This window comes from Sinohyriopsis cumingii, chromosome 11 (genome assembly GCF_028554795.1).
Source record: "Sinohyriopsis cumingii isolate HCF-2022 chromosome 11, ASM2855479v2, whole genome shotgun sequence".
NCBI lineage: Eukaryota > Metazoa > Mollusca > Bivalvia > Unionida > Unionidae > Sinohyriopsis > Sinohyriopsis cumingii.
This window is the reverse complement of record NC_142971.1, coordinates 105,926,773-105,952,600: the sequence shown is the minus strand read 5'-3', so window position 1 is coordinate 105,952,600 and position 25,828 is coordinate 105,926,773. Positions and strand designations below refer to the sequence as shown.

The 25,828-nt window shown below is 35.7% G+C and overlaps 1 protein-coding gene across 1 annotated transcript; it reads left to right on the top strand.

Annotated features, from left to right (window-relative positions):
• The first annotated feature begins 10,487 nt into the window (after positions 1–10,487).
• On the top strand, positions 10,488–25,569 carry LOC149789223 (cGMP-dependent protein kinase 1-like). The gene is made up of 9 exons (XM_089973590.1): positions 10,488–10,589; positions 12,002–12,087; positions 15,238–15,325; positions 16,686–16,825; positions 18,117–18,206; positions 19,774–19,915; positions 22,015–22,178; positions 23,200–23,328; positions 25,488–25,569. Exons 1-9 carry the CDS (start codon positions 10,488–10,490, stop codon positions 25,567–25,569), a joined length of 1,023 nt encoding a protein of 340 aa, XP_089829716.1.
• Positions 25,570–25,828: the final 259 nt, after the last annotated feature.

Genomic DNA, 25,828 nt, shown 5'->3' with positions numbered 1-25,828 from the left:
CATTCTTAACATTCTGACAAATTTGCAACATAATATCACATATACAATCATAAAATTTACAATACCACTCTACTGTCAATCCGTCCGGGGCTGGGCTTTAATTTTAGCCATCCATTGTATAGCAGTATGTATTTCATCAACTGTTCTTATGGCATCTTTATCCTCGTCAGGTACAGAACAGTTTACAAAATTTATAAGTGAATCTGTACAATTATCATTAATACAAATGACAATCACATTGATGTATCTCATCCAAGATTTCACTGTATGTGGTGTGTGTGTGTGTGTGCGTGTGTGATTTGGATTTTCAACGTAGCTTTACCAATTTTTCAGTCATATGGCTACGTTGTCTGCAGTGTGACAGTTTATAGTTATGTCTAGCACTGTGGCATCATGCCCCAGACATATACCATCAATTCTTTGATTACATTTTTCTTGTGTCGAGATCTTTCAAGATTTAGAAAGTATTTAGTATTTATATCGTCATCATCATTTAAATTATAGACGTTTTCGCCCATACGGGCATGTACATATGATTAATGTCCATAAGCGGTCTATTTAATTGATCCCGGACGAAGGAATTAGAGCCTTATCCCCCAGGCATTACTGTGCATAAAAGACATTATATAATTGAGCTGTTAGGTCTGGGGTCAATATGACTGGCTTCCTAGACCCTAGAGGCCTGAATATAAGGCTATACCCGAGTGAGGATAGACCCAGTACTCAAGCTAAAGGTAGCAATTCAGTCTGCATTAGCTTCGCTAGGTGTCAACTATGTGACGCCAGTAGCGATTGGTCGCCACTATGATGTCACATCGGGAGACTTAGGTTTTTATTCCCATGTTTAGGGTTAATTAAATTTCATGAAGAGAGAAAAAGTGCCTCTCCATTCATGTATTTAATATGTGTTATGCACGTTTATTAATTTAATGTCCGGCAGTGGCGAGGAGGAAGGTTCGGTCAGGGAGAGCCTGGTATACATTTGTCGCTCCCTTGCCAAAATGTTATTGAATTGATGTTTTGACGGATTTTTGGAGATGTATTCTGTGCCGTTTTTGTTAAACGATAGTACCGCACCAGTGACAGCTTAGTGATAGTCTATAGGGTTATTTAAACTTTACCTATTGAGTCTGATTTGGGTGGGGTGGTTCTTGGTTTGGGTTCACCTATTTGTGTATGGTTATTTAAACTTTCCTAGGCTTAATTGTGCGCAGCTTTGTGCAGTTGTTCCTGATGGTCCTTGGGGTTTGAAACACCTCATATATTCTTAGGTTTAGGGTTCCAACTAGTTTCGCTAGGTATTTGGTTGCCACATTGTGCAGCCAGGCCTGATGGTCCTTATGGTTAGGAACATCTTATAGGAATTAATTTGGGGGTTTTAGTAAGTTTTGATAGACTTTGCCGCTTTTTGCAGCGGGGCCTGATGTTCTTGGGCTTTTTAGACCACCTTATATATTCTAGTTTTTGTTTTAGGTTTCAACTTGGTGTTCTAATTGTTTTTAGTTCCTCGAGGAGGGGATGTCCATTAGTGCAGTTGCGTTTGTTGTACTACATCTAATCTGCGGTCACCTTGCGGTAGAAAAGATGGTAGTGTCCTTAATTTCATGTTGTACGATTGTGTTGCCCTAGAACAAATATTATTTATAAAAAAAACTTACTAGAAAAACAAAATTCATTTAGATTAAGGGTTATTGAAGTTTATTTGTTTCTAAATGTGTTGTGGATCCAAACTCGTGTGGCATATCTTAATATGCTTTCGTTTCTTCTTAGTTGCAGTGGTAGTTCTCCTGTCAGTATTTGGAGCTCTTCTAGGGAGGTCAAGTTTAGTTCTCCAATGCAAATTATTAATGCCTTATGTTGTATGGAATCTAGTTTACTAAGTGATGTTTGGTTACCTGATGCATTGACTTGGCATCCGTAATCTATTTTTTCTCTTGTAAGTACCTTATATAATGTTAAAGCGTTTCTTGGTTGGTCTCTATGTAGTTCCCTTGAGGATTCTTAAAAGGCTTAGATCATCTTTATATTTTTCGGTGAGCTCTTTAATGTGGTTTTTCCATGTTAGGTTTCGGTCAAGGAATATTCTTAGGATGTTGGCTCTTTTGACCAATTTTATTACTTTCCCATGTATGTGCAGGTTAGGGTATTCTATGGTATTTTTATTGTGTGGCGAGAACATAATGGCTTTCTGTTTTAGTGTTGGATATTTTAAAACCCCATTTATCTACCCACGGACCAATTTGGTTAAGACTCTTTTATTTGCCCTATGACTGTTTTGCTGTTTGGATTGCCTGCTTTCCAAACCACACTATCGTCTGCAAATTGGGATAGAACTACCTTATTTTTGTTAATTATAGTGTCAAGGTCGTTTACGATGATGTTGTATAAAGTGGGGCTAAGCACGCTACCCTGTGGCTTATAGTTTTCTATGTTATATATATATCTCAATATTTATACTTTTGTCAGTATCTTCCGATTTGTTAGAAAGGCTGCTATCCAGTTATGTATGCGACCAGTTATTTCCTATAGATTAAGTTTCGCAATAAGACCTTTTGTCCAGACCAAATCGAATGCTTTTTCTAGATCGAGCAATACTGCGATTAGATGTCTATTGCATTTGCCTTTTGCATTAAATGCTAGCTTGATGCTTGCTTCGAGTATTAACAATTGGTCCATGATGGATCTTTTGTTGCGAAAGCCGCTTTATGTTTCTGCAATGTAGTTGTTGCTTTCTAGATGGTATTTTAGTCTGTCATTAATCATTGTTTCCATTATTTAGCATATGTTATCAGGTAGAGATATTGGTTTATACGCTTTGATGTCATTTGGGTTTTCGCTAGGTTTATGTATTGGAATAACGATACCTGTTTTCCAGCTTTTGGGTAGTTGGCCCTTCCGCCAGCTATGTAGACCTAGTAAGATTTCGGCTATGCTTTTCTGGGATGTGTTTGTATATTTCATAGCCAAATTGGTCTTCTCTGGGTCAGGTTGCATTTCTCTTAGCTAGTGCAGCTGTCCATTCTGCTATTGTGAAGTCCTCGTTTAATTTAGATTGTTTGGATCCTTGGTCGGTGAAGAGGTTTGGATACTTTTGTTCTACATTTTGGAGGTGCTGTTGGAATTTTTGGGTATGGTTGGAGTTGCTGTTCATGCCTGCAAAGTGTGATGCCAAGCAGTTTGCTTTTCCTTTGTTGGTTAGATTTCCAGTCGGTTTGAGAATTGGTTGCTTGCTTTTCCCTTTTATTATGTATATCTTGTCCCATACCTGTTTTGAGTTGGTTTTGAAGGTTATGCTAAAACAGAAGGCTTGCCAGAATTTTTCTTTTGCATTTTGGATTATTGTTTTCATTTCTTTTCCCCTAGTTTCGTAAATTCTAAAGTCTTCGTTGTTTCTTGTGCGTTTAAATCGATTAAGCGCCTTTTTTATATATAGTTTTTGGAGCTACTTTGCATTCTTCGTTCCAGCATGGGACAGTGGGTTTAAGTTGTTGTCTTCCTATTCTGGGTATACTTATTTTAGTTGCCTCAGTTATGGGGTTCATTACATTTCGATTGTATTGATCGATGCTATCATTATAAAGATCTGCTAGAGTTATTGTGGAGAGGATGATTTTAAATTTATCCCAATCGGCTTTGTCACACCTCCACCTTGGTATGTTGTTATTTGGATATGTTTGTGTCATTATATTGAGGGTGAGTAGGATAGGGAAGTGAAGGCTTCCAAGGGTGCTGCTTTCATCAACTTCCCAGTCTGAGATATGGACCAATTTAGGAGTGACTATAGTGAGGTCAGTTGCTGATAGTGCACCTTTGATGGGGTCTAATCTTGTTTCTGCTCCATCGTTAAGGATAACTAGATTGGATTCGGTTGTTCATTTCTCAAGTAGCTTTCCCTTGATTTTGCGTTATTCCTTCCCATATTACGTTATGGGCGTTAAAATCTCCGCATATGATAACATTTTCCTCTTTGTCAGTGTTCATTTTCGTATAGTGATTGATTGTTGTTGGATTATCTCCCCCTGGGTCATATACGTTTAGCAGTTTTATAGTATGCTGATAAGCTGGGGTGGGGTTATCAGTTTCCTTATCCAAGTTTGTTTTGGTAATTTTGATTGTGATTCGTGGTTTTTCTTCGGGTGTTAATGAGGGTTTGACTTGGATTGTTTTGTCCTTGCTCAGTCATTAGACCAAATCATGGATTACATGTAACAAGCTGCAGATGAATGATGATAAAACTGAGGCCATTCTGATCACAACACAAAGACTTTCTCATTCACATCCTTTACCTCAAACAATAAATATCAGCAACACCAACATTAAATTCACACACTCAGTACGAAACCTAGTTGTTACTCTGGACAATATTCTCCCATTGCACCAACATGTCACGAATATATGTAAGGCTACATATCTTGAGCTGAGACGCATCAGCTCCATTCGAAAATATCTTTCAGTTGATGCCACTAAAACACTTGTGTGTTCATTAGTACTTTCAAGACTGAACTACTGTAACTCAATTCTGTCTGGTTCATCTCAATATCTACTTCAGAAAGTTCAAAAAGTTCAAAACACAGCAGCTCGGATCATACTTAGAGTACCACGATCAGAGCACACCTTTCCGCTGCTCTGTACCCTACACTGGCTTTCCATTCAATCCAGAATCAAACACTAAATGTGTTCTCTGTTCTACGTTTCACTGACGGACTCCAGTCCAACATACCTATCCGCCCTCACCCATGTGTACGCACCTGCAATATACTTACGCTCCTCTTCTGACAATCGTATACTCATTATTCCCAATATGAAAACGAAGTCATATGGACAACGTTCTTTTGCATACCAGGGCCCAGCAATGCGGAATAAATTGTCCACGAACTCAGACAAAGACACAGTGATCCCATTCAAGAGTGCTCTTAAAACTCATTTATTTTGACTGCAAAAACAAACTTAATGACCTAATAATATCTCCTACCTTAAATATTTTCAGCATGTGTTTTATGTTTTCTAATTTCATGGTGTTTGTGTTTTGTAATCATATCATTTTGTGATTTTATGTTATAGGTGTTGTTGTCTGATGTTGTAAAGCGCTTAGAGCTTCTAAAGATTAGGCGCTATACAAAGTCCTCATTATTATTATCATTATTATTATTATTATTATTATTATTTCACATCGGAGGAGTTGAGATTGGAGTGCTACTTGCGGATTGAAATGCAGCTAGATTGAGTTCGTCTGTATGGTAGAGGTGGCCTTGTGACTATAATATTTAATGTTCTGACAAAGTTGTAAGTGGTGGTGGTTGGGCTGGTATCAATGCTCCCACTATGTTATGGGTTGATTGTTTGGCACAGTTTTTTCGTGGCTTCCACAGGGGTCATTAAGGGTCCTGTTTGGTGTTAGGGTTTTGGCCATTTTGGTTGGGTTTTTTTTTTCTCTTATCGGAGTTAAATTTCCTGAATGAGCTGTTGCGTGTTGGTTCTGGTTTGGACAAACTTGAGTGTTTAGTTCTTTAATTTTAGTCTTGCTATTTATTTATTAGTTTGTCATTAAAGTATTTATGTGTTATTTATTTATTTATTTTTCATTTTCACTGTCACTTAACAGATGTTTTAGCTTTTCATATTTGATAATGTTGTATCATTCTTTATTGGCAACTTTTTTCTGAAAATGATTTAAATTTATTTAGCAATCTAAAATATTCTTGTAGTATTTCCTTATGTCTTCTTGTACAGTATACTTTGGAATTTCTTTTGCTATAAAATATGTCACTATCTCAAATCTGATTTTCTTTAATACTTACAGCAAACTCATCATCTTTAAATATTTCTTAAACAGACTTTAGTTTATTCAAATCACGCAAGTCATTTACATTCAGAAATACAATATTTAACGCCATGATAGTGATGAGTCTATTCAAAGTAATAAATATAGATGAATGTTTTATCATTTCTCAATAGTTTTTCGTCCCATGCTATTCATTTTCAGGTTAGGTACTGGATTAAACCTTCTCCTCCTCCTCTGTACTACTTTGAAATTATCTATATTAGTACCGTTTTCATTACATATCTTAGCATCGTTTGATCTTTCAACAGCGTCTTAAACCACCATCCTGTCATCACCTGAATATGTCACCGATCCATCTCTTATAGTATGATTATTGATTATTTCTTCGTCAGATTATATTTCTTCACTGGTCATATCAACTCTGTTTCTTTAATTATAGTCCCTTCTTTCTCTCCCTCCCCCCCCCCATTATCCTGTATTGCATTCTCAACTTATTTTTCATCCTCGTCACTCTGTATCTCCATTATTTCTTCCCTCATAACATCATCAACCTGCAAATTAAATGTGTCATCACTAAGACAGCAACGGTATCCGTGTAAACTAAGCAAACTGTTCGCTGTAATCTCGAAAGCTACGTACCCACTGGCACAAAACAACGTGCTCTCACTCACACACACGAGAGACAGAGAGAGAGAGAGAGAGAGAGAGAGAGATGTTTATATGTACTAGTGCACACATCATCGTAATATAAATAATTGTACATTTTCCCTTGGAATAAAGTTATTTTCGTGCAAGGCAGTAATGCCAACCCAACCCCCTAAAACTACCAATAATACAACATATACAAGTTAACGAAAATTTTAAAGATAATAAATTAAAAGTGCATAGAGAATCCGAGTATAGATCCCAGTACCTCTCGTATGCTAAGCTAGCGCTCTACCCTGTGAGCTAATTCCCCTTTCATCTAAGCAAATTTCATGTGTCATTTCCAATACAGCAACGGTATCCATGTGAACCAAGCAAGATGTTCACTGTAATCCCCAAAGCTACGTACCAGCTGCCACAAGAGAATGCGCTCTCAGTCGCACACACACACGCGCACACACACACACACACACACACACGCGCGCGAGAGAGAGAGAGAGGGAGAGAGACAGACAGACAGACAGACAGAGAGAGATGAAGGGATCTATGTACTAGTGCACATATCACTGTAATATAAATAAATGTACACTTGTTTCCTTGGAACAACATGGTATTTTCGTTTAAGCAGTAATGGCAACCCAGCCCCCGAAAAATATCAGTGACGCAACAAATGAAAGTTAAAGAAAATTTGCAAAACAAAAATCAATAATACTTGCCTGGAGAATCCGATCGCATGCTAAACGAGCGCTCTACCATGTGAGCTAATTCCCCAATGGATTAAAATAAATAAAATGTGTCCTCACCAAGACAGCAACGGTATCCGTGTAAACGAAACAACCCACTTCCACAAAAGAACGCGCTCTCATCCTCATATGAGAGAGAGAGAGAGAGAGAGAGAGAGAGAGAGAGAGATTGAAGAAAAGTCTCAGATAGTTAAATATGAAAACATCCAAAGACCGCGCCTTCTCTCTCTCTCTCTCTCTCTCTCTCTCTCTCTCTCTCTGTTGACCATCGTATCAATAAGGGCAAAAATCCACGAAAAGACGAGAATAGAGGATTTTCGCTTATGTAATACAACTACGTCTCTGGATCAAACCAACCAAAGGGGGGAGTTGTTGTTATTGTGGGGTTTAACGCCATTTTTTAGCACACGATAGGCTATCCATGGCGGCCAGTATTAATGGTGGAGGAAGAACCCGGGAAAACCCCAAAAAGAACAACCGACCCACCAGAATCTACTGGCAAGCTTTCACACATACCCACATTGGCTGAATCCGAGACTCGAACCGGCGCAGACAGAGGTGAGATGGCAGTGATCCGTAACGGAGAGCGCTTTAGACCACTCAGCCACTCGGACCCAGACCCGAAGGAGAGAGAGACAGAGATTGGTAATACTGTTAATTAAAGCAGAATAATGACTTAGTTCAACTTTAAATATATTAAAATATTGTAATTACCTCTTGCTAGTTCGTCGTTTCGCGTCGATGCTATTCTTTTCTTTTTTTTTTTTGGTGGGGGGGAGGCATCAGACAGATGCTCACCCCCATTTCCAAACAAATAAAAGTATTTTATGTTTGTGTGTTTCCCCTTCAGATGCGCTGTATCTGAGACTCGAACCGGCGCAGACAGAAGTGAGATGGCAGTGATACGTAACGGAGAGCGCTTTAGACCACTCATCCACTTGCCCTCCAAAGGGGGGGGGGGAGAGAGAGAGAGAGAGAGAGAGAGAGATTGGTAATACTGTTAATTAAAGCAGAACAATGACTTAGTTCAACTTTAAATATATTAAAATATTTTAATTACCTTTTGCTAGTTCGTCGTTTCGCGTTGATTCTGTTCATTTGTTTTTTTGGGGGGGAGGCACCAGACAGATGCACCCCCCCCCCATTTCCACAAAAAAATAAAAGTATTTTATGTTTGTATGTTTCCCCCTCATATGTATTGTATGTTTTATTTAAAACAAAATTTTATATCAAAAATTTAGTTTTTAGAATTTTTGATGGGTTATTTATGTGTCCTTAGTGTTATCTAAATGGTTGTTCGTCGAATAAGTTCCGGGCATGCGCATTTGTTTATATCTAAGGATTTCTTAGATTTTTTTTATTTTATTACTTGTTTGATTATGGGAAGTCGGTGTTGGGAAAATAGACCTCAGACCGAAATAATTAATAAATTTCTAGGAGCAAACGTGACGGAGTGAAGTGTTAGTGAGTTTCCATGAGCCATGGTTTGCTTTTGGTGAATTCAGGTCAGAGCCGCATGATTGTTAATGTCACGCCGTAGTCCCTATTAAAATCTAGTTGTGTAAATTGATTGTGTGACTCCAGGTACAGTATTTATGATTGGAGACTGATAAATTATACAATGGAAAAAACGAGAAGGAACTGTTCCATTGTCGGCAAGTGTCGTTTATTGTTGTTACGGTGGTAAATATGTGTGCAGTTATAAGGTGTAATGTGTCCTAAAAAAATTATTTTGACCGGCCTAAGGTAGTAAAAATAGTTTCCTATATTAGGCGGTTGACTTGTATAGCTTCACGGTGTGAATTGCTGGTGGTCCGTTACGGAAAATTAAAGATGAGAAACCATCCGGTTGTAAGATTGACAGACAATTGGGAATTTGTGAGATTTGTGGTCTTGTATTAATTAGAGTAAAATTATTTATTGAATAGACACGTTGGACTTTCCAGTTTATAACAGTATTTGTTTGGAAATCTTTGGAATCGGGGGAAACTTATGACTGGGAGCGGAACTCGCGCCAGGGTTAGACATCACTCGGTCAAGAAATCCCTTTCTCTGTTACAATATTCTCCAAACAACGACTCCCACATTCAATGCAAATTCACAAAAATCAAACAAAGCGATAAACTGAGAAGAAAATGCAGATAGTACATTCCATAGCTTTGTTAAAATATTATCATGGTTTTCCATTCCAAACCTCAGAACCATGTAAAGCAAATGGGACTATCATTAAACAAAATTCAATTATTTAACAAAACCGCGAAACAGTTTTTACAAAATATTTAATAATAAAACAATATAATAATTTAGTATTATAATTTATTTGTGAATATGCCAATACCTACCAGGTTCTTCCACCAATAAGTGAATAAGTTTTATTGTTAGTATATTATAACTACTACAACCCTATCTACTACTACTACTGCTCTTGCTACTACTACTACTATATTACTCGCTTTGTTCATATTTAAGGATGTATGTTAAGTTTTGTGTTTCTATTCTGTGGATTAGATAATATTTTAAAAACCAGCTTGTCAAATAAGTTTAAACTGTTGTAGTACAAACTATTTTGAAATGAACTAATCATAATCTTGGTACTGGACTTTTATGCAGTGTAAAAGTAAAATGAAGTGGGGTTTTCCGTCTTCTTTCTTTCTAAATGTAGTACAAAATCGTTCACTTCTACGCATTAATATATCGTGTCCCTTCCATTAAATTATCATGGAAACTTTGTAGAATTCATAAAAGCAATCACAGACATTTGGTCCATTGCACTAATATTTATTCAGTATAGAAGTGTAGACCAATGATTCACAACCAGTAGGCCGTGGATCCCCGAGGAACCGCGTGGTTATTCGAAGTCAGCATAAAAGTACAACTATTAGCATGTAGAAGTCCGCGAAATTTCGTTTGAAGTTAAGAAGGGTCCTTATTATCGAAAAGGTTGTGAACAACGTGTATAGATATTAATGTTTCCTATATAACTGAAGTTACCTACACGATGCTGACTTTATTTTGTCATTGCAGAAATTAAATATTGACTATTTTATTATTTCTACACGAAAATACAAGAAGTTTGAATTTTTAATCGTGATTTACCTATTTTAATAAACCCATAGAAAACATTATCCTAGCATATGAATGTATACGTTTTCTTGTCGCAGAATGACGTCAACAATACCCGCGCCATGAATGACGTCACGTAGAAGCAGGGTAGTAACCAAGTTAGTTAGCAAGCTTTCAGGTCTAGATTACACTTGATCATTTGAAAGAAGCAAATATATATAGTCATGAAAACGAAATCGATGAGATTCCGATGGATGTCGAATTTAAAAAAGTGGGTAGTAAATAACCTGTGCTGTGTTGTAAGGAAGAAGAACAGAAAAAGAAAGCGATGCGAAGATTTGGAAAGTGCTGTTGTGGTAAGTATGAAAAAATACATCGTACTGTCTGCCCGCGCGAAGAGAGAGAGAGAGAGAGAGAGAGAGAGAGAGTATTGCAAAATGAACACATATTGCAGTTCTTTTCAACTGGGGCCTGTTTTTAAATATTTAGTCGCTTATATGGCAAGAGCATAAAGTAAAGAATGCGCTTTATCATCTTTGTCGTTAGAATTCTTCAAAAATTGCATATTTTTATTTATTTATGTATTTATTTATTTATTTATTTATTTATTCTCATAGGCGGTTATATCCTTATTGATTGATTGATTAGCACAGGCAAATCGGCCCTCTCACAAGCAGTATATTTAAATTATCATAACGGTTCGAGTTGCAATGGGTCAATGTCATATTCTACTGGAGTTAAACAATTCCTAACTAGAATGATTCTGTAAAATATCGTTTGGTAACTGTAAATATTTCATGAAATATGTTAATACAAATAGTTACACATATATAAATCTTTTTAACTGGGTCATGATTTGTGCAATGAAAACGTATTAATATATTTTAGGTGAGTAATTAAAGTTGTACTGTGTAAGTTACATCAAGCTCAGTCTCTATGTCATATACTTCCAATACAGGTTTTATTCCAGGCTTTAGCAAGGGGCTATAGTGATAGCGTCTGTCTCTCATAGTCTGTCCAGAACGCTTAAATTACGTGGTTGAAATTCACAAAACCTAATACTTAAGTTGTTTATGCAATTACCATTTGTAAAATGTACTTCATATTTTAACCCCACCCCTTTGGCCTTGGAAATCGTGAAAGATGAAATATTTAAAAACATGCATTTGCAGTGAAATATTTGAAGATATATTGACCAAATGTTAGATTTTCAAGCAGGCAATGAAAACATACAGTTTAAGTCATAGGAAGCGAAATACAATCTCTGGGTGATGATTTGGGACTTGAACGGGTCGGTCGACCGGGGTGGGGGAGGAAGAACTTGTCAGAATGACAGAAGATTGCATAGAGAACTATGGATTATTAACTGGCTGGTGCTAAACTTCACACCAGGAGGTAACTTACTCTTGGAGTCAAGTACTTTGCTCAAGACATTACGGGATAAAATCTTTGCTGGTCCTAGCAGTTTTCAAAGCGCAACCCACTGTGAGTAATACACATTTGTTCTACTGAACATATGAGCTAGACAATTTTTACTTCTTAGACGAAACGTCGAGAAGTTTTTATGATGTTTCGACCGAATGAACATTACCAGCTTTTTTTAAACTTGAAAATTGGAAAACAGAAAGGATATTTTCCCCTGTTTATATCCAACAGTAAACACTATATAAACTGTTAAAAGAGCTTATAGTTTCAACAATCGGACACGTTCTTCGCATTGCGTCAAATAAATACACACATACTCTATTCTTTCCAATTGTTATTTCAGGATAAATGTGGTGACGTAACAGCCTTTTCGGCGATAGATCTGAGTACGATCGCCGCTGCAGACCCACCGTCTTCCCATCATGCCGAGTAAGTTAGGAATTTTTCATTTCTGCAGCAATATTTATAACTCACGAATCGCCAATGCAAACTTTTATATGTCATCCAATTAAATACATTATCTCCCTTATCAGCCGCGGATTGCCTCCCCATGTTAGGTAGTTAATGATATAAGGCAGAACGAGGGCTTTATGCATTTGATCTATTATAAAGAACGAGTTGCTGATATAATTGTGGAGTTCTAAAATGCAAAACAATACAGGGTTGTTCTACTCGTTATTGGTATTAAGAATAACTATTATCAACTAAACAGGAAAAAGAGTTCATATGTTTTTGGCAATGCGTTGTTATACAAATTCCTACTGTGGGAAGGTAACTCCTTGTTAGACACGGAAACAACCTTTATCATCCTACAAATTATATCTTCTCCCGGGACACCTGTGGATGGTTACGTAATCTCATCTGTTGGGTTTCGATTGTGTGATTATTGTTGTTGTTGTTGTGGGGTTTAACGCCATTTTTCAGCACAAGATAGGCTATACATTGCGGCCAGTTCAATTGGTGGAGGAAGAACCCTGGAAAACTCCGGGAAGAACCACCGACCCACGAGAAGCTTCTGGCAGGCTTTCTCACGTACCAACGTTAGCCGAGCCTGAGACTCGAACTCACGCAGACAGAGGTGACATGTATTATCATACAACGATAAATATTTAGGAGATTCCAGGGTGAAAAGATTCCAACACGATACATATTTTAATATCATTAATATATATTTTTTTCAATACCTCGCATGTGGCATTTTATGCGTATTACATGCAGCATGTCATACATCCACGGAGTCATTGACACCCAGGTTTATCTTGTAAGTCTGAGAAAGCAAATTGTTTTTATTAAGTCATGTTTCTCCTATAATACGTAACTGATCACATTACACTGGATAAAATTTTACTACCTCTGAATCCAGGAATCTTGGATAAAATTGTCTTTATGTCTATGGTAGCGCTCTACAGTTTTGTATCTTGATTAGTGTTTAAACGTGAAAGAAATAAACATTCCCAGGTTTTCCTCCTTGCTTATACTGGCTACTTAATATGACCTTGTATATATTAGGCATTGTTAAAATAACTTTTGGTTCCCTTTATTATTTCTGTTTGATAGATGGGTTTATTTTGGGTTATAGAGTATTCAGTTTGGCCTTAGTTCAGATGTGCTCTTATAAAAATAAATAAAACACTTCTATCTCCTCTTGCTCGTTTTCACTCCTGGACTTCAAAGGTAAATTGTTAAAAAGGCCAATAACATTTTTCGTTTGATATATATGGTAATTAATTCCATTCATATTCATGAACTGATACTATATAGTCTGGAAAAATTGTTTATCACTATTTTATTACTGCTGAAGTTAGTTGAATTATAGACTAATTCAGGCTGAATTCTTTTGAGCACAAGGGAACAGTTATTTTGCTCATTTGTTTGCTTAGATCATGTACATCTCCATAAGAACAATATCCAATGAAATTTCAGCCAAGGTACATCCAGGTATGCTAAAATTCTCTCCAATGTCCGTGTTTCAAATGCAAATAACCTCACCTTACACGTGTCACTCTCTCAAAAGTCCATTTCGTTAGAGTACCCCCATATACATTAGATAATATTTTAGAGCGCGCAAGGGTTCGTGGAGTTTCACCTCTCTCAACGGTCCAGGAGGGGGGGGGGGGGGGGCGACAAGATACTTGTTGATTGTCTAGTTATGGCAACATGTGTTTGCAATCAAACTAGGTTCTGTCATTAGAATACAATGATCCGTCGGACGGAATTGCATGTTATTCGGGTCGACGGGGAGGGCATATATAGCTCACCGACTGAGGCAAGCGTTGACAGAAAGCAAGTCTTATATAGCTGGTTGATGAATGTAGACGAGAGGGACTCGAACTTGGATTATTTAAGCTATATCAACACCCATCAGTGATTCAGTTTTTGAAGTAATTTTAGCGAACGTGTTATCTGTTAGATCAAAATCGGAAAGCAAGTAGGAAATGTTCTTGTTGAAGTTAATATAGTCTCGTCCATGATGTCGTAACGTGTCCAAGGTCATGGACCGTTATCCCTTTATGGTGATGCGGATAACTCCTTGTTTTGAAAGAGAAAGAGACAGAAGTTGGCCGGTTGATAAATGGAGGCAGAGAGTGGCATGACACCATTTTGTGGCACCAGTCGTTAAAACACTCCATTTTCCATCGTTTTTTTTTATTATAGCAAAATTCGTATAGGAATCTGTGCGCAACTCTGCTAGTATCGGTAGAAATTAGTATACCTCCAAAGGGTCGCCAAAAGCTGTTTAACACTACTTCACCACTCATCCATGCTTCCGAACCCAGGGCATCCATATACTCCACGGGAACGCCATCTTGACGGACTTCCTAATGGACGACAACATCCAAACTTTGAAATATCATCCAGACGGCCCCATTTTAGATCCAAATCACTTTTAAACTGATTTCCTTGTTGAACGAATTGCAGAAGTGCAGACGATATGAAAGCCACAATGTGGTTGTGCAGATTTCCATTGCATGAACTACATATCAAAGGCGAGTGCAAATTGGCATTTAATAATAACCGCGATATAAAAAGAGCTATACTTATAGGAAATGCGTGAACAGTAACGATAGCGACCTGGAAATTCCACCAGTGAAAATGTGAATTGCCTTTCGAAGTCATATGTGAGGAAAATGAATCAGTACGATAATTTTAAAAATATTTATCCCTGTTTCGAAGTTTAGAAACATATTGTATGCATCATATCAAACAACATTTGGACTTACTACACCGCTGTAAATGTGAGTGAGATAAGTTATGGTATAACATATATCAATATTAATTGGTATTTTCGAAGGACAGATTAGCACAGGGCAGCTAAAGCGAAACCTAGTTTTAATCGGATATAACGGTGGGCGCCTGGCGGGTGGAACGGGGAATTAACCTTTAAGAGTTGCTTCCAGTTGTCTATATTAACCCATAGTCAGAAAGATATTTTACGTCTTTCCGGGAGGAGTGATGTTGAGGTAGGAAAGAAAGTTATCCTAATGCAACATGATCAAGTAATATATTTATCGGAGATATGGACATTGTTTATGTTTTTATTTGTTCCGTTAATGACCTTCTGCTGTTTCGTTCTTCTAGTTCAGAAACAGATATGGCAAACTTGAAGCTACAAGACCTGCATATAGTAACACCGCTGGGTGTTGGAGGTTTTGGAAGGGTAATATTGGTAAGTACTTTATTCTCCAATTTGTGTTTCTCCTCTTTTTGTCCCCATGTATAATCCTACATGTCGCAGGAACAAATAATGAATGTAGGAGACGCGGTGGGTCATTGGCGTGACAGGCTCAAGACCAAAATAATACTGCTTCGAATCCTACCATAGGATGAGCCAGGTCGGGTACATTGTATTGTCCTTGGGCAAAGCCCTTTACCTCAGTGGCATCGTCAGTAAATAAACTACATACGTTGTTGTGATGTAAAATATAATATCCAACTAAAATCTCGTATCTTTGAAGAAAAGTGGGATATATCAATATTGTTCGTCTGTCTATCATTCACTCTTTTCCCGGTTGGAAACTTTTAATCCATATACAATAACATAAGTTGGTAGATCCACATATCATATAAACTAATTCTGGGACACATATTCTGTTCCCAATCGGTTTCCATTGCTTTTCGATCAAGCTTTCACTGTATCAACTGCTTTTTTAAAGCTCGAGATCAAATTTGGCAATATGAAATTAAACCTCCAATTAGTGGTTCAACAAACATTTGTAATTGCACGTCATTTATCCACTGAAACGCTAACCCGGTTTTGCTAATAAAGAATATGGCATTTTTTTCAGGGTGTGCGTACCTTCATAAACTACTAGATTTTCTTTCGACATTTTGTTTTTAATGTAGTTGTTATTAGGATAATGGTTGCACGAAGCAAAAGCGCTGGATCTCACTGAAAATGGATGCGGTCGAACTGCGAAGAAAGGAATAAGAATGAAAGAAAAAACATAAAGCATGTTTGCGTATTAAATTATGATGGTGACTCATGGTTAGCAAAGACGTTGATATTAATCTGCCTAAAAAAGAATAATACGTACTACATTAATGCAGACTCTGTTTTAATGGAATCCGCCATGTTTGACGTCAAAAGGATGAAACTTGGAATTAAAAGGATTAAATGATTATGTTTTGGTTGGATTAACGCGCATATTTTATTAATCTCTCACAAAGCTAACACAAATCACTCAAACTTTAATTTTTTGGCGATTGATTAGGTACAAGTTACACTTCGATAAATACTCAACGATTATCATTTGATCCTAGAGAGAATCTTGAAAGTCAACGGCGAGAATCGGCTGATGGATAATGTGCATTGATTGTAAGTGACTTTGGTTGTAGTAGGTTAACATAACATTGCGACTAAGTACTACACAAGTACAAGCGTTGAGTGAAGACAATACCTTTAATTGTACAACACAAACAAATGTCTTCAGAAAAGACAATGCCTTAAATCGTAGAACATAAATGCACGTCTTGAGGAAAGACAATACCTTGAAATAGTACATATTACGTGTGTGAATAATTTTCAGGTACAGGAAAACAATAACAGCAAAGATACGTATGCTCTAAAGATCCTCAACAAGCAGCACATCGTTGCAATTGGCCAACAAACACAGGTTCTGAATGAAAAGAACATTATGGCGGAATTGAGATCAGATTTCATTGTAAGGTAAGATTATGATTTTTATTGTCCATGCTCCCACTGCTTGTAGCTGTCGTTAATAGGAGATGTTGATGTCGTTTTGTTTGTCAAACTGTCATTTTTTTATTATGCTCTCTTTAGGACGATTACCAAAATAAAGAACGAAAGAAATACAATTGCAAGAGAAAGCTTATTTATATACACTCGGAAAGGATATTAATACTGCTTATTCATCATTTTGAACTTTCTTTTTGACAAAATCCTTGTTAGCACGATGAAGCAAAATTCATATCACATAGACAAATAAAACCTGGGACGCACCTTATCTTCTGAGCATATTTAATGCAATGACCACGTGATGTAGACTTGATCAATCTCAGATTTGGAATAGTTGTTTTTAACTGTTTGGGTCTATACTTTGTTTGGTATGAACTGCTTGGGTGTATACTTGTATTGGTTTGAACTAACTGGGTCTATACTTGTATTGGTTTAATATCTTTGGGTATATTCTTGTATTGATTTAAACTCTTTGGGACTATACTTTGTTTGGTTTGAACTGTTTGGGTCTATAGTTGTATTGGATTGAACTGTTTGGGTATAAGCTTGTATTGAAAGACGGTAAATATTTAGTTGTTATGCTTATTTCGAGTCAATTTGCTTTAGGGAGTTTCAGTCTATTAAATAGGGATTTTAGATAGGATTTGTTCATTAGGAAACAGTAAATTTGTATAAGGTGAGAAACATTTGATTTCATTAACTATTATGATTGCGAAAATATTGAATTAAATGAAATGAAGACAAAGTACAAAAACACGCGTATCACGTTTGCATATTGCAACGAGATCATGTCGCAAAATTACTTGTCCACCGAGATTCGCCTTTGCCCAACACAAATTGGTCTTGTCATGTGCATAAATTCTATATCATTGGAGACAATAACAATTAAGCAATCATGCTATATTAAGACATGCAATCCTTTTTCTATAAAAACGTTACAAACAAGTCGGGTATGATATGATATAATTAAATGCATTCCTTTTAATGAGATATCAATTCCCATGTGGAAGTTGCAAACGAATAATTAAACTCAAACAAATGACAAAAGCGTCATGAAAACATTTAAAAATCTTATCGACATTTAGACCTGACGAAAATTCAGTAGCTATTGTATCCATTTAAAATATTTATAATGAAGGCATCTTCAGCTGAACACGTTCATACAGTTATAGTACTTCATAGATTATAGTTATAAGGTAGGCATGTTCAAGCAACAGAAATGGAGCTATTGTTCTTTTACAATTTTGTTTTTATTTTCCAGGTTGCATAAAACGTTTAAGGATGATGAACATCTGTATCTGTTAATGGAGCCTTGTCTTGGAGGCGAGCTGTTCACGTTGTTAAATGAAGAGTAAGTTAAACAATTTTATACACTGCTGATGTAGTTTTTATTATCGTAATTGTTTGTTTGCTTTTCACGAAAGCTAACACTTAAAGGATGGAGTTAAAATCCAAATTTAAATGAAGAAGAAACATCAACTAACATTTTCATACGTGGCACTGTAGACGGCATCTTTCTCTTATAGGTGCATAATAATTTAATGATACAAACGTAAACATTTATGTCATCATAAAAATTATCTAAAGAATCGGAGATCAAGTTTACTGCATTTACTCAACTTGTGCATGTTAACTTGATATGGATAGCGGCGCTAATTTTGTAAATCGTGTTATTTTACAGCTATGATTTCTTCCTTGTATACTGTTATTACCATAAGTTTCCTGTGGAAACAAACATTGGCTACGTGTTACATTCAGGTAATTTCAAGTGACCCCTTATTTAAATGAGATACAAAATGGTCTTTATCCCTGAAGTTTAGGACACTATTAGCAGTACTGGCCGTGTTTGTATTATACGCTTGTATCATTTTATAAATTCATTATTGACGGGTTTTCTTCTAACCTTACAACACGATCACGGGGATTAATTAAGGACAGGAAACTAAATTTTCTGTCAAATATAATCTCGATCCGGTTGTCTAAGTGATTTACACGCATTACTCACATCAGCTGTAACAAATACTTTTTCCAAGCTTAAAAGTTATCCTTATAAACAAAATTAATAAATGTGTTGTTATTTAGATATAACACTCATTGACCAAATGTGACAATGTTATGTACTTTTATTCCTCGTATTATCTCACTAGTCCAGTTTGGGTGCTATGACTCGATCTCCTACGTCACTGCCTTAATTAACACATACGTATTAGTTATACATATTTTGAACTAATATCAAGTGACTATCCGTGTTATCAGTTCAATACACAAAACACGTAAAAATCACAACTGTAAAATTGCTTTTATAACAGTTGCAGATGCTGAATTATTTTGGTTATATAGTTATTTAGATTTTCCTTTCTTTATACCCTGTCAAAAGTAGAAACGGTGAGGTAGTTACAATATTTGATGAATATCGTGTTTGTTGGATCTACTAAACTATATTCCAGAAGATTATTTTTTTTAATAGAAAAAAACATATTGGAGAGAAAATTTAAAAAATGGCGTTTTTCCATCGAGATAAGAAAATCAAAGTCAACGTTTACATTATTTGTCTCCTCGGGTGGCAGAGCTTCGCGGGAGACAAAAATGTAATCTACCTAAATTGGAAGCGAAAACCGAAACACCTCAAGTTCTCTCTAGAGATTTTACAAAATTCACAACCGTACACACGTGTAGAATGGATGAATTGCAATTATTGCTTTGACTTTTGAGAAAAAGTTCACGTTTTGTCTTTTCTGAATGAAAAAATATTTCTGTTGGAGATGTGAGTTGTTGATATTCTCTGGAAGGAGATGAATGCCCAAGAATGGTCTGATAACTTTAATATAAATCTTCACAGAACTCAATGTATGTCGACTTTGACCAAAGTATAATGCTATGTTCGTTTACGCTTCTAAATCTGTTGATTTCTGTTATAGAAAGAACCTTAGCCATACAGCAGCAAAATTTTACACAGCCTGTATAGTAGAGGCACTCAGCTTCATACACTCAAAAGGAATCATCCACAGAGATCTACAGCTCGCAAACGTACTCCTGGACTCCAAAGGATATGCAAAACTGGTATGTATACCTACACATTTATACTCTCAAATATGTAATCCTGGCTCCAGAGCATATGCATGACACGGTCACTTGGCCCTGTATATATACAAGTGTACTGTCAAATGAATAATCCTGGACACCAGAGCGTATGCAAAAACTGACTTTATATATTTTTATATTTGTGCTCTCAAATACGTACTTTTTGGACTCCAGAGCATGTGCAAAAATGGGTATGTATACTGTTACATATATCTGATTTAATTCATATTTATTTTAATTTAATTGTTTGTCAGTTTTAAATTTTGCATTCTATTATATGCTATTATAATGTAAATTTATTCACTGGAGATACTATTTTTCCAGAAAATCAGTTGATCTGAATCATTCTTTCGTAAACACCTGGTTTTGACCTAGAACCTGACCTTGATTAAAAATTAGTAGCAAACACGTAAATAAGTTCTGCTTTTATTTTAAAATGATTGGCTTTTGTCAAGGTCATGATTCAAGATGTAAACAATTTTATTTTATTTTATTCTAAGAGTAAAACCATTGGTATAATCAAGGCCATATTATGTGTACGTGATTTCTTAAAGATGTAAACACGGTCACTTGGCCCTGTGTATAGCAAGTCCGGTTTTTCCATTACTGTGCATCCGTTAGTTTTAATAAAATTGCGTAGAGAGAGATTTCTGTTTTGGGCTTTTTACACTGATGCTAAGTTATTTTGTTGTACCCAGATTTTGACTAATAATTTTCTTCAGATCAGTTAGATTTCAAAAGAATTAATTATTTTTTCTCTGGAAATATTTTGAGGAGTATTCACACAGAAGTTTTGAAAAGACATTGCTTACAAATTTAATGTTTATTTCCATGACCGGTGTGATAAATTTTATTTCTATAAGTAACTGTAGATTTCATGACTACAGATTGTAGCATACCTCATTGCCTTCCATCTTGTATTCTTCGTCGGGATTCGAACGTGAAAGCAGTAGAACATTTTGTTATTATCACTTCAAAAATTTTATTCTTTGATAATTCTCGGATTATTTTTGGATTTGATTCTTCAAAACTGTAAGTTCATATTTGTTTTCATTTTTACAGAATTTTTCCAGGGAAATAAATTATTGTATTTTTCTAAGCTTGTTGTTTTCACTCTTTCTTCTGTTACTGTTTATTCGAGCCTAAACAAGTGACATCAGAATACCTATATATTTTGCTCTCAAATACAAGCTCTTGGGCTACAGAGGAAGTGTAAAAATAATATATATATATATATATATATATATATATATATATATATATATATATATATATATATATATATATATATATATATACCTCCAATTTGCACCATACATTTTGAACTGTAATCTTTACAAGTGAATCTGATGTGCGTGAAAACCAATTTTAGAAAATTGGCTTTGGTACATCTAGCCTTATAATGAATGTACTGGGTTTCATCAAGTATGTAGAAAAATGAATGAACCATACAACATACCTTTAGTCAATACTCGTAAATGGTTTCATTCCATAATGATGTGAATAATTGCCTTTCAACTCTCCATTAATAACATTCTCTGACCAAACTTTGTTTTTGCATTTTAGATATGTCAGTGGCAGGCATACTCTATCATTGATGAACTTGTGACCTTGCTCAATTAGCCTTTCGTGTCTGTATGACACGTTAAAACTGAATCTTATACATCGCGCTCTTATTAATGGTTTTTCATTCATTTTATTTTGATAATAAATATTATTTCTTTATGTGGTGAGAAGACATTATCTAATATTGTTTGTCCTTTTCTTCCATAGATAGACAACTTTTTGTTTCATAGCCCTATTTTAAGTGCACAGTGTTATACACAAATAAAGAAGGGTTTTGTAAAACTTTTAGAGAAATAATTTGCAACACATGTTAGATTGATATAAATCGCATTCGGTGATTCAGTGATAGTTCATCCTCATCCTCACTCATGGGTTTGTTAGGTAAACATTTCACCTTTCATTACTTATGGTGGATAATTGTCAAGTTACGGTTACTAAGTACTTTCCGAATACACTCTGCTTTTCAGCTACATATAACACATACCATTTTATGCGTTACTGTTTCTCAATAGATTGACTTTGGAATGGCCAAGAAGGTGGGACCAGGAAGAAAGACCCAGACGATATGTGGAACGCCAGATTATATAGCCCCTGAGATCATTTTAAAAAAGGGACACAATACAGCGGCAGATATTTGGTCCTTGGGAGTTCTTGTTTTTGCTATGCTTTCTGGCCGGTAAGAATTGATAAACACTGTGTATGGGAGTTATAAACGGTTTGATGTGCACCAAAACTCGCCTGTGCCTGCAATACATCCATGTAAACAGTCCACGAGCCTGTGGTGTTTATATACAGCTGAATTCGGAATAGCGCATATGTCAAAATAGTTACAGATGCCGCGATCATGAAATAATGATTATGTTACGCCTCTTCCTATAAATAATATAATATGCTTAGAATATAAAAAGAGAATCTAGTTGTCTACCTACGTCTTTCTTGTACAAGTAACGAATGTAATAAAATTAAAAAAACTATTTAGATCAAACGTTAATTTATACCGACTTTGTATTAACCTTAAGAAAAATCTTAAACTTTAATTCATACATTATATAAATTATTTATATAAAAAAATACAAAGGATGTGATTAAACTTATACCCCATGGATGATAAATAATACAGTCATGCAATAGTATTAATTAATATGTAATGTGAGAATGTATATGCGTCTTTATCTGATGCATTTTTAGTACTTCAACAGAGACCACTGCAGTAAAATTACCTCGGACAAAAGATGGTAGTTGAGTTATTGCGACTGATGATCGCATGTACTACTTTACATTCTACCTAGTCATTTGACGGATGCATCTGTCAGTAATCATTTTCAGTTACCGGATGCAGCAAATGGTAAATGCATATTTAACCTGTGACATCATGCAAAATCACATCAGCCTTCACAAATACAATTGTGAAATATTTACAGTCTCTTTTTCTAGCATGTGCTAATTTATTTCCATTATGTGACATAACTCAGAGAAGAAGAAGACACGTGACGGAGACATAAGTATTGGTTAAAACATTTCAACATCTATCTAGTGTCTTGTATCTCAAGTCAATGTCGAAAATTACTTGGTCCTTAGGAGTTCTTGATTTTGCTATGCTTTCTGTCTGTTTAGGTTATCATTTCTGTACCTATTTGTAAGTACCTAGTCAGCACATGAAGTTGTTTATCTTTCAACAATTGTATTTCTTCTTCCAGCTCATTATTTGCAGACAAGGATGATAATGACATGCAGATATTTAATAATATCTTAAAGGGGATCAATGATGTTGTCTTCCCAACCGAAATTAGAAAGATCGCTGAAGATTTCATACGGACATTATGCAGGTAAGAAGGAGAGATGCTGATGTCTTTGCAAATAATATTAGAAACATTTCTAAAGGTCTCTTACGGAAACTACACATATCTGAAAGGGATCGATGCTATTGTCCACCGAAGTGACATAGGAACGCTGTAGATTGTATATGGAAACTATACAAAGAAGAAGGTAATTTTGTCTTTGATTTCAACGTACTAACTATATACCAGAAATGCTATTTCAAAGCAGTTGAACGATGGCTATAGTCTGATTAATATAGGCACAGAGAACATAACGAAGACAACAAATTTCTAACATCCAAACACACAAAACCAAAACCTACTCGATTTTAAATTAACACATTTCCAAAGCACAGATTCAGAGCTTATCGCTGGATTCTGGTTAAACACAATATATCATACAAAGAAAATAAATTAAAGACTAGTTAAGTCCGTGTAAATGAGAACGGTGCACCAGCTAAGGATTCTCTTATCTCACTTAAGTTGATATACACCTCTGCCGCACGGGTTTCAGTGTTTGTATAAAAGAAACTATATCTATTTGTTTTTAGACAATTTGAAAAAGGGGAAGACATGGTTGACCACATCACAGTATATAAAGCGCTAGACTTTAAATTTGTATGGAACTGTAAAATTCACCATCGATGTTCTTCAAATGCGTAGAGAAAAACCTAATGTTTCCCACTTGTTTTTGCCGTAAATAACGAGTAGGTTGAACATCTGTAACCAAACGTATCCGTACAACGACAAAGTGAATAAGAATTTTGAAGCTATTTCATTATCATCTTCCTATTCCTTTTACAGTTGTTATTTAATCTGTCTCTCTCTATATATACAGATTTGAAAGTTAGCATGAATTTCTCCCTGTCCCTGACTGTCTGTCTGTCTTTATCGATAGATAGGCACAAATCTGATAACGGTAGAATATTCACTCGTGCTTGATCAGAATAGTATCATCAAGCATTCTCTTGCAGATTCAATGGATAGCACCTTCCGTTATTGACATTAACAAAAACAAAAGATATCGATATTTACAATGTTGCAGATCTCTCTCATACAAAATATTAAGAAAATGGACTGTTCCTTAAGCCTTACAGGGGCGTCTGCCATTTGAAGTAAGTTGCGAAGAATGGAAAGAATATAATGCTTTTGTCTGTTGTATCACGGTGCATAATTGAATGTTAATATTTATAACAAGTATTGCCCATGAACCAAACTCATAACTAAACATTTAAACATTTAAAAACAAAAGAGGCATGCATATAATACACATGCACTTTCTGCATAAATGATATAATGATTAATTTCATTCAAGCATTACCTTCATTCCTTTCCTTTTTTCCAAGAAATAATCCTGTCAAACGTCCAACCGCGCAGGAAATACCAAAGCTTGGATGGTTTAACGAATTTCACTGGGAGGACTTACGAGGCAGAATAATGGAACCACCTTTTATTCCAAAGGTTATAATCTCTCTCTCTCTCTCTCTCTCTCTCTCTCTCTCTCTCTCTCTCCATTCCATTTTGTTTTCTGAACCATGCCCATATCCACCCCAAACCAACAAACAAACAAACAAAGCCACAAAACAACAACATGCAGAAATAAACAAACTGAAAGATAATTAATTACTGTGAATTGGTTGTTAATCTTGAGATACCAACTTTATTGGATTACGTGGTTGCTTCATACAACTGATTTAAGAACCCCGGGTGGCACCAACCCATTGAAAGAGGCAATTTGACCCTAATTGCCATCCTATGCATATCCATATTTAAGCACGGCTAACACTACAGTTTCTAAAAACAAACAAAGAAACAAACACATTTGTTGGTACCAGCAAAACTGAACGGCTTAGTGATATTTTCGTTCCTATCTCCCATAAGATGATTTAATACAGGGCATTTCTTTCATGTCATTTGTCAGAGTTATATTGCTCTGACATCTATTTACACTAAAAGACAATATCTGCATGCATGGACAGGTTTGTGGAGATCACGTAAATTAATATCATCGCAAATTGAGTAAATCGTATTTTGGCCTTTGCCATTGTTTTATATTTTGTGTCTATCAATCTCAATATTTGATTTTTTATTATTTTTGTTCGTTTGTTCCTTCGTTGATTGTTTTCTAACTATATATTAACCGAATTCATATGTGTTTTGTTATTCAGGTCGAATCCTCAGTTGATACTAGAAATTTTTATTGTGAAAGCTTCACAGAAGAGACAGATTATCCACGAATTGATGACGTAATAAACTGGGACCCGGATTTTTAGATCAGTTCTACTATTCTCACCTTACATCTGTCAACTGCTATGTTTCCCGGATGAACATAAATTTAGCACCTGAGAAGCAAGTGAATTGAGTAAAAGTGAATCCTTATGTTGGAGACTATCAAGAACGCTTACCACGCACAAAATCACTGAAGCATGCAAATCAAATGCAGAGTGAAGGGTTATGATTTTCAACAATGTCTACAAGCATTTGTAAAGAAATATTTGCTGGGCGTTTG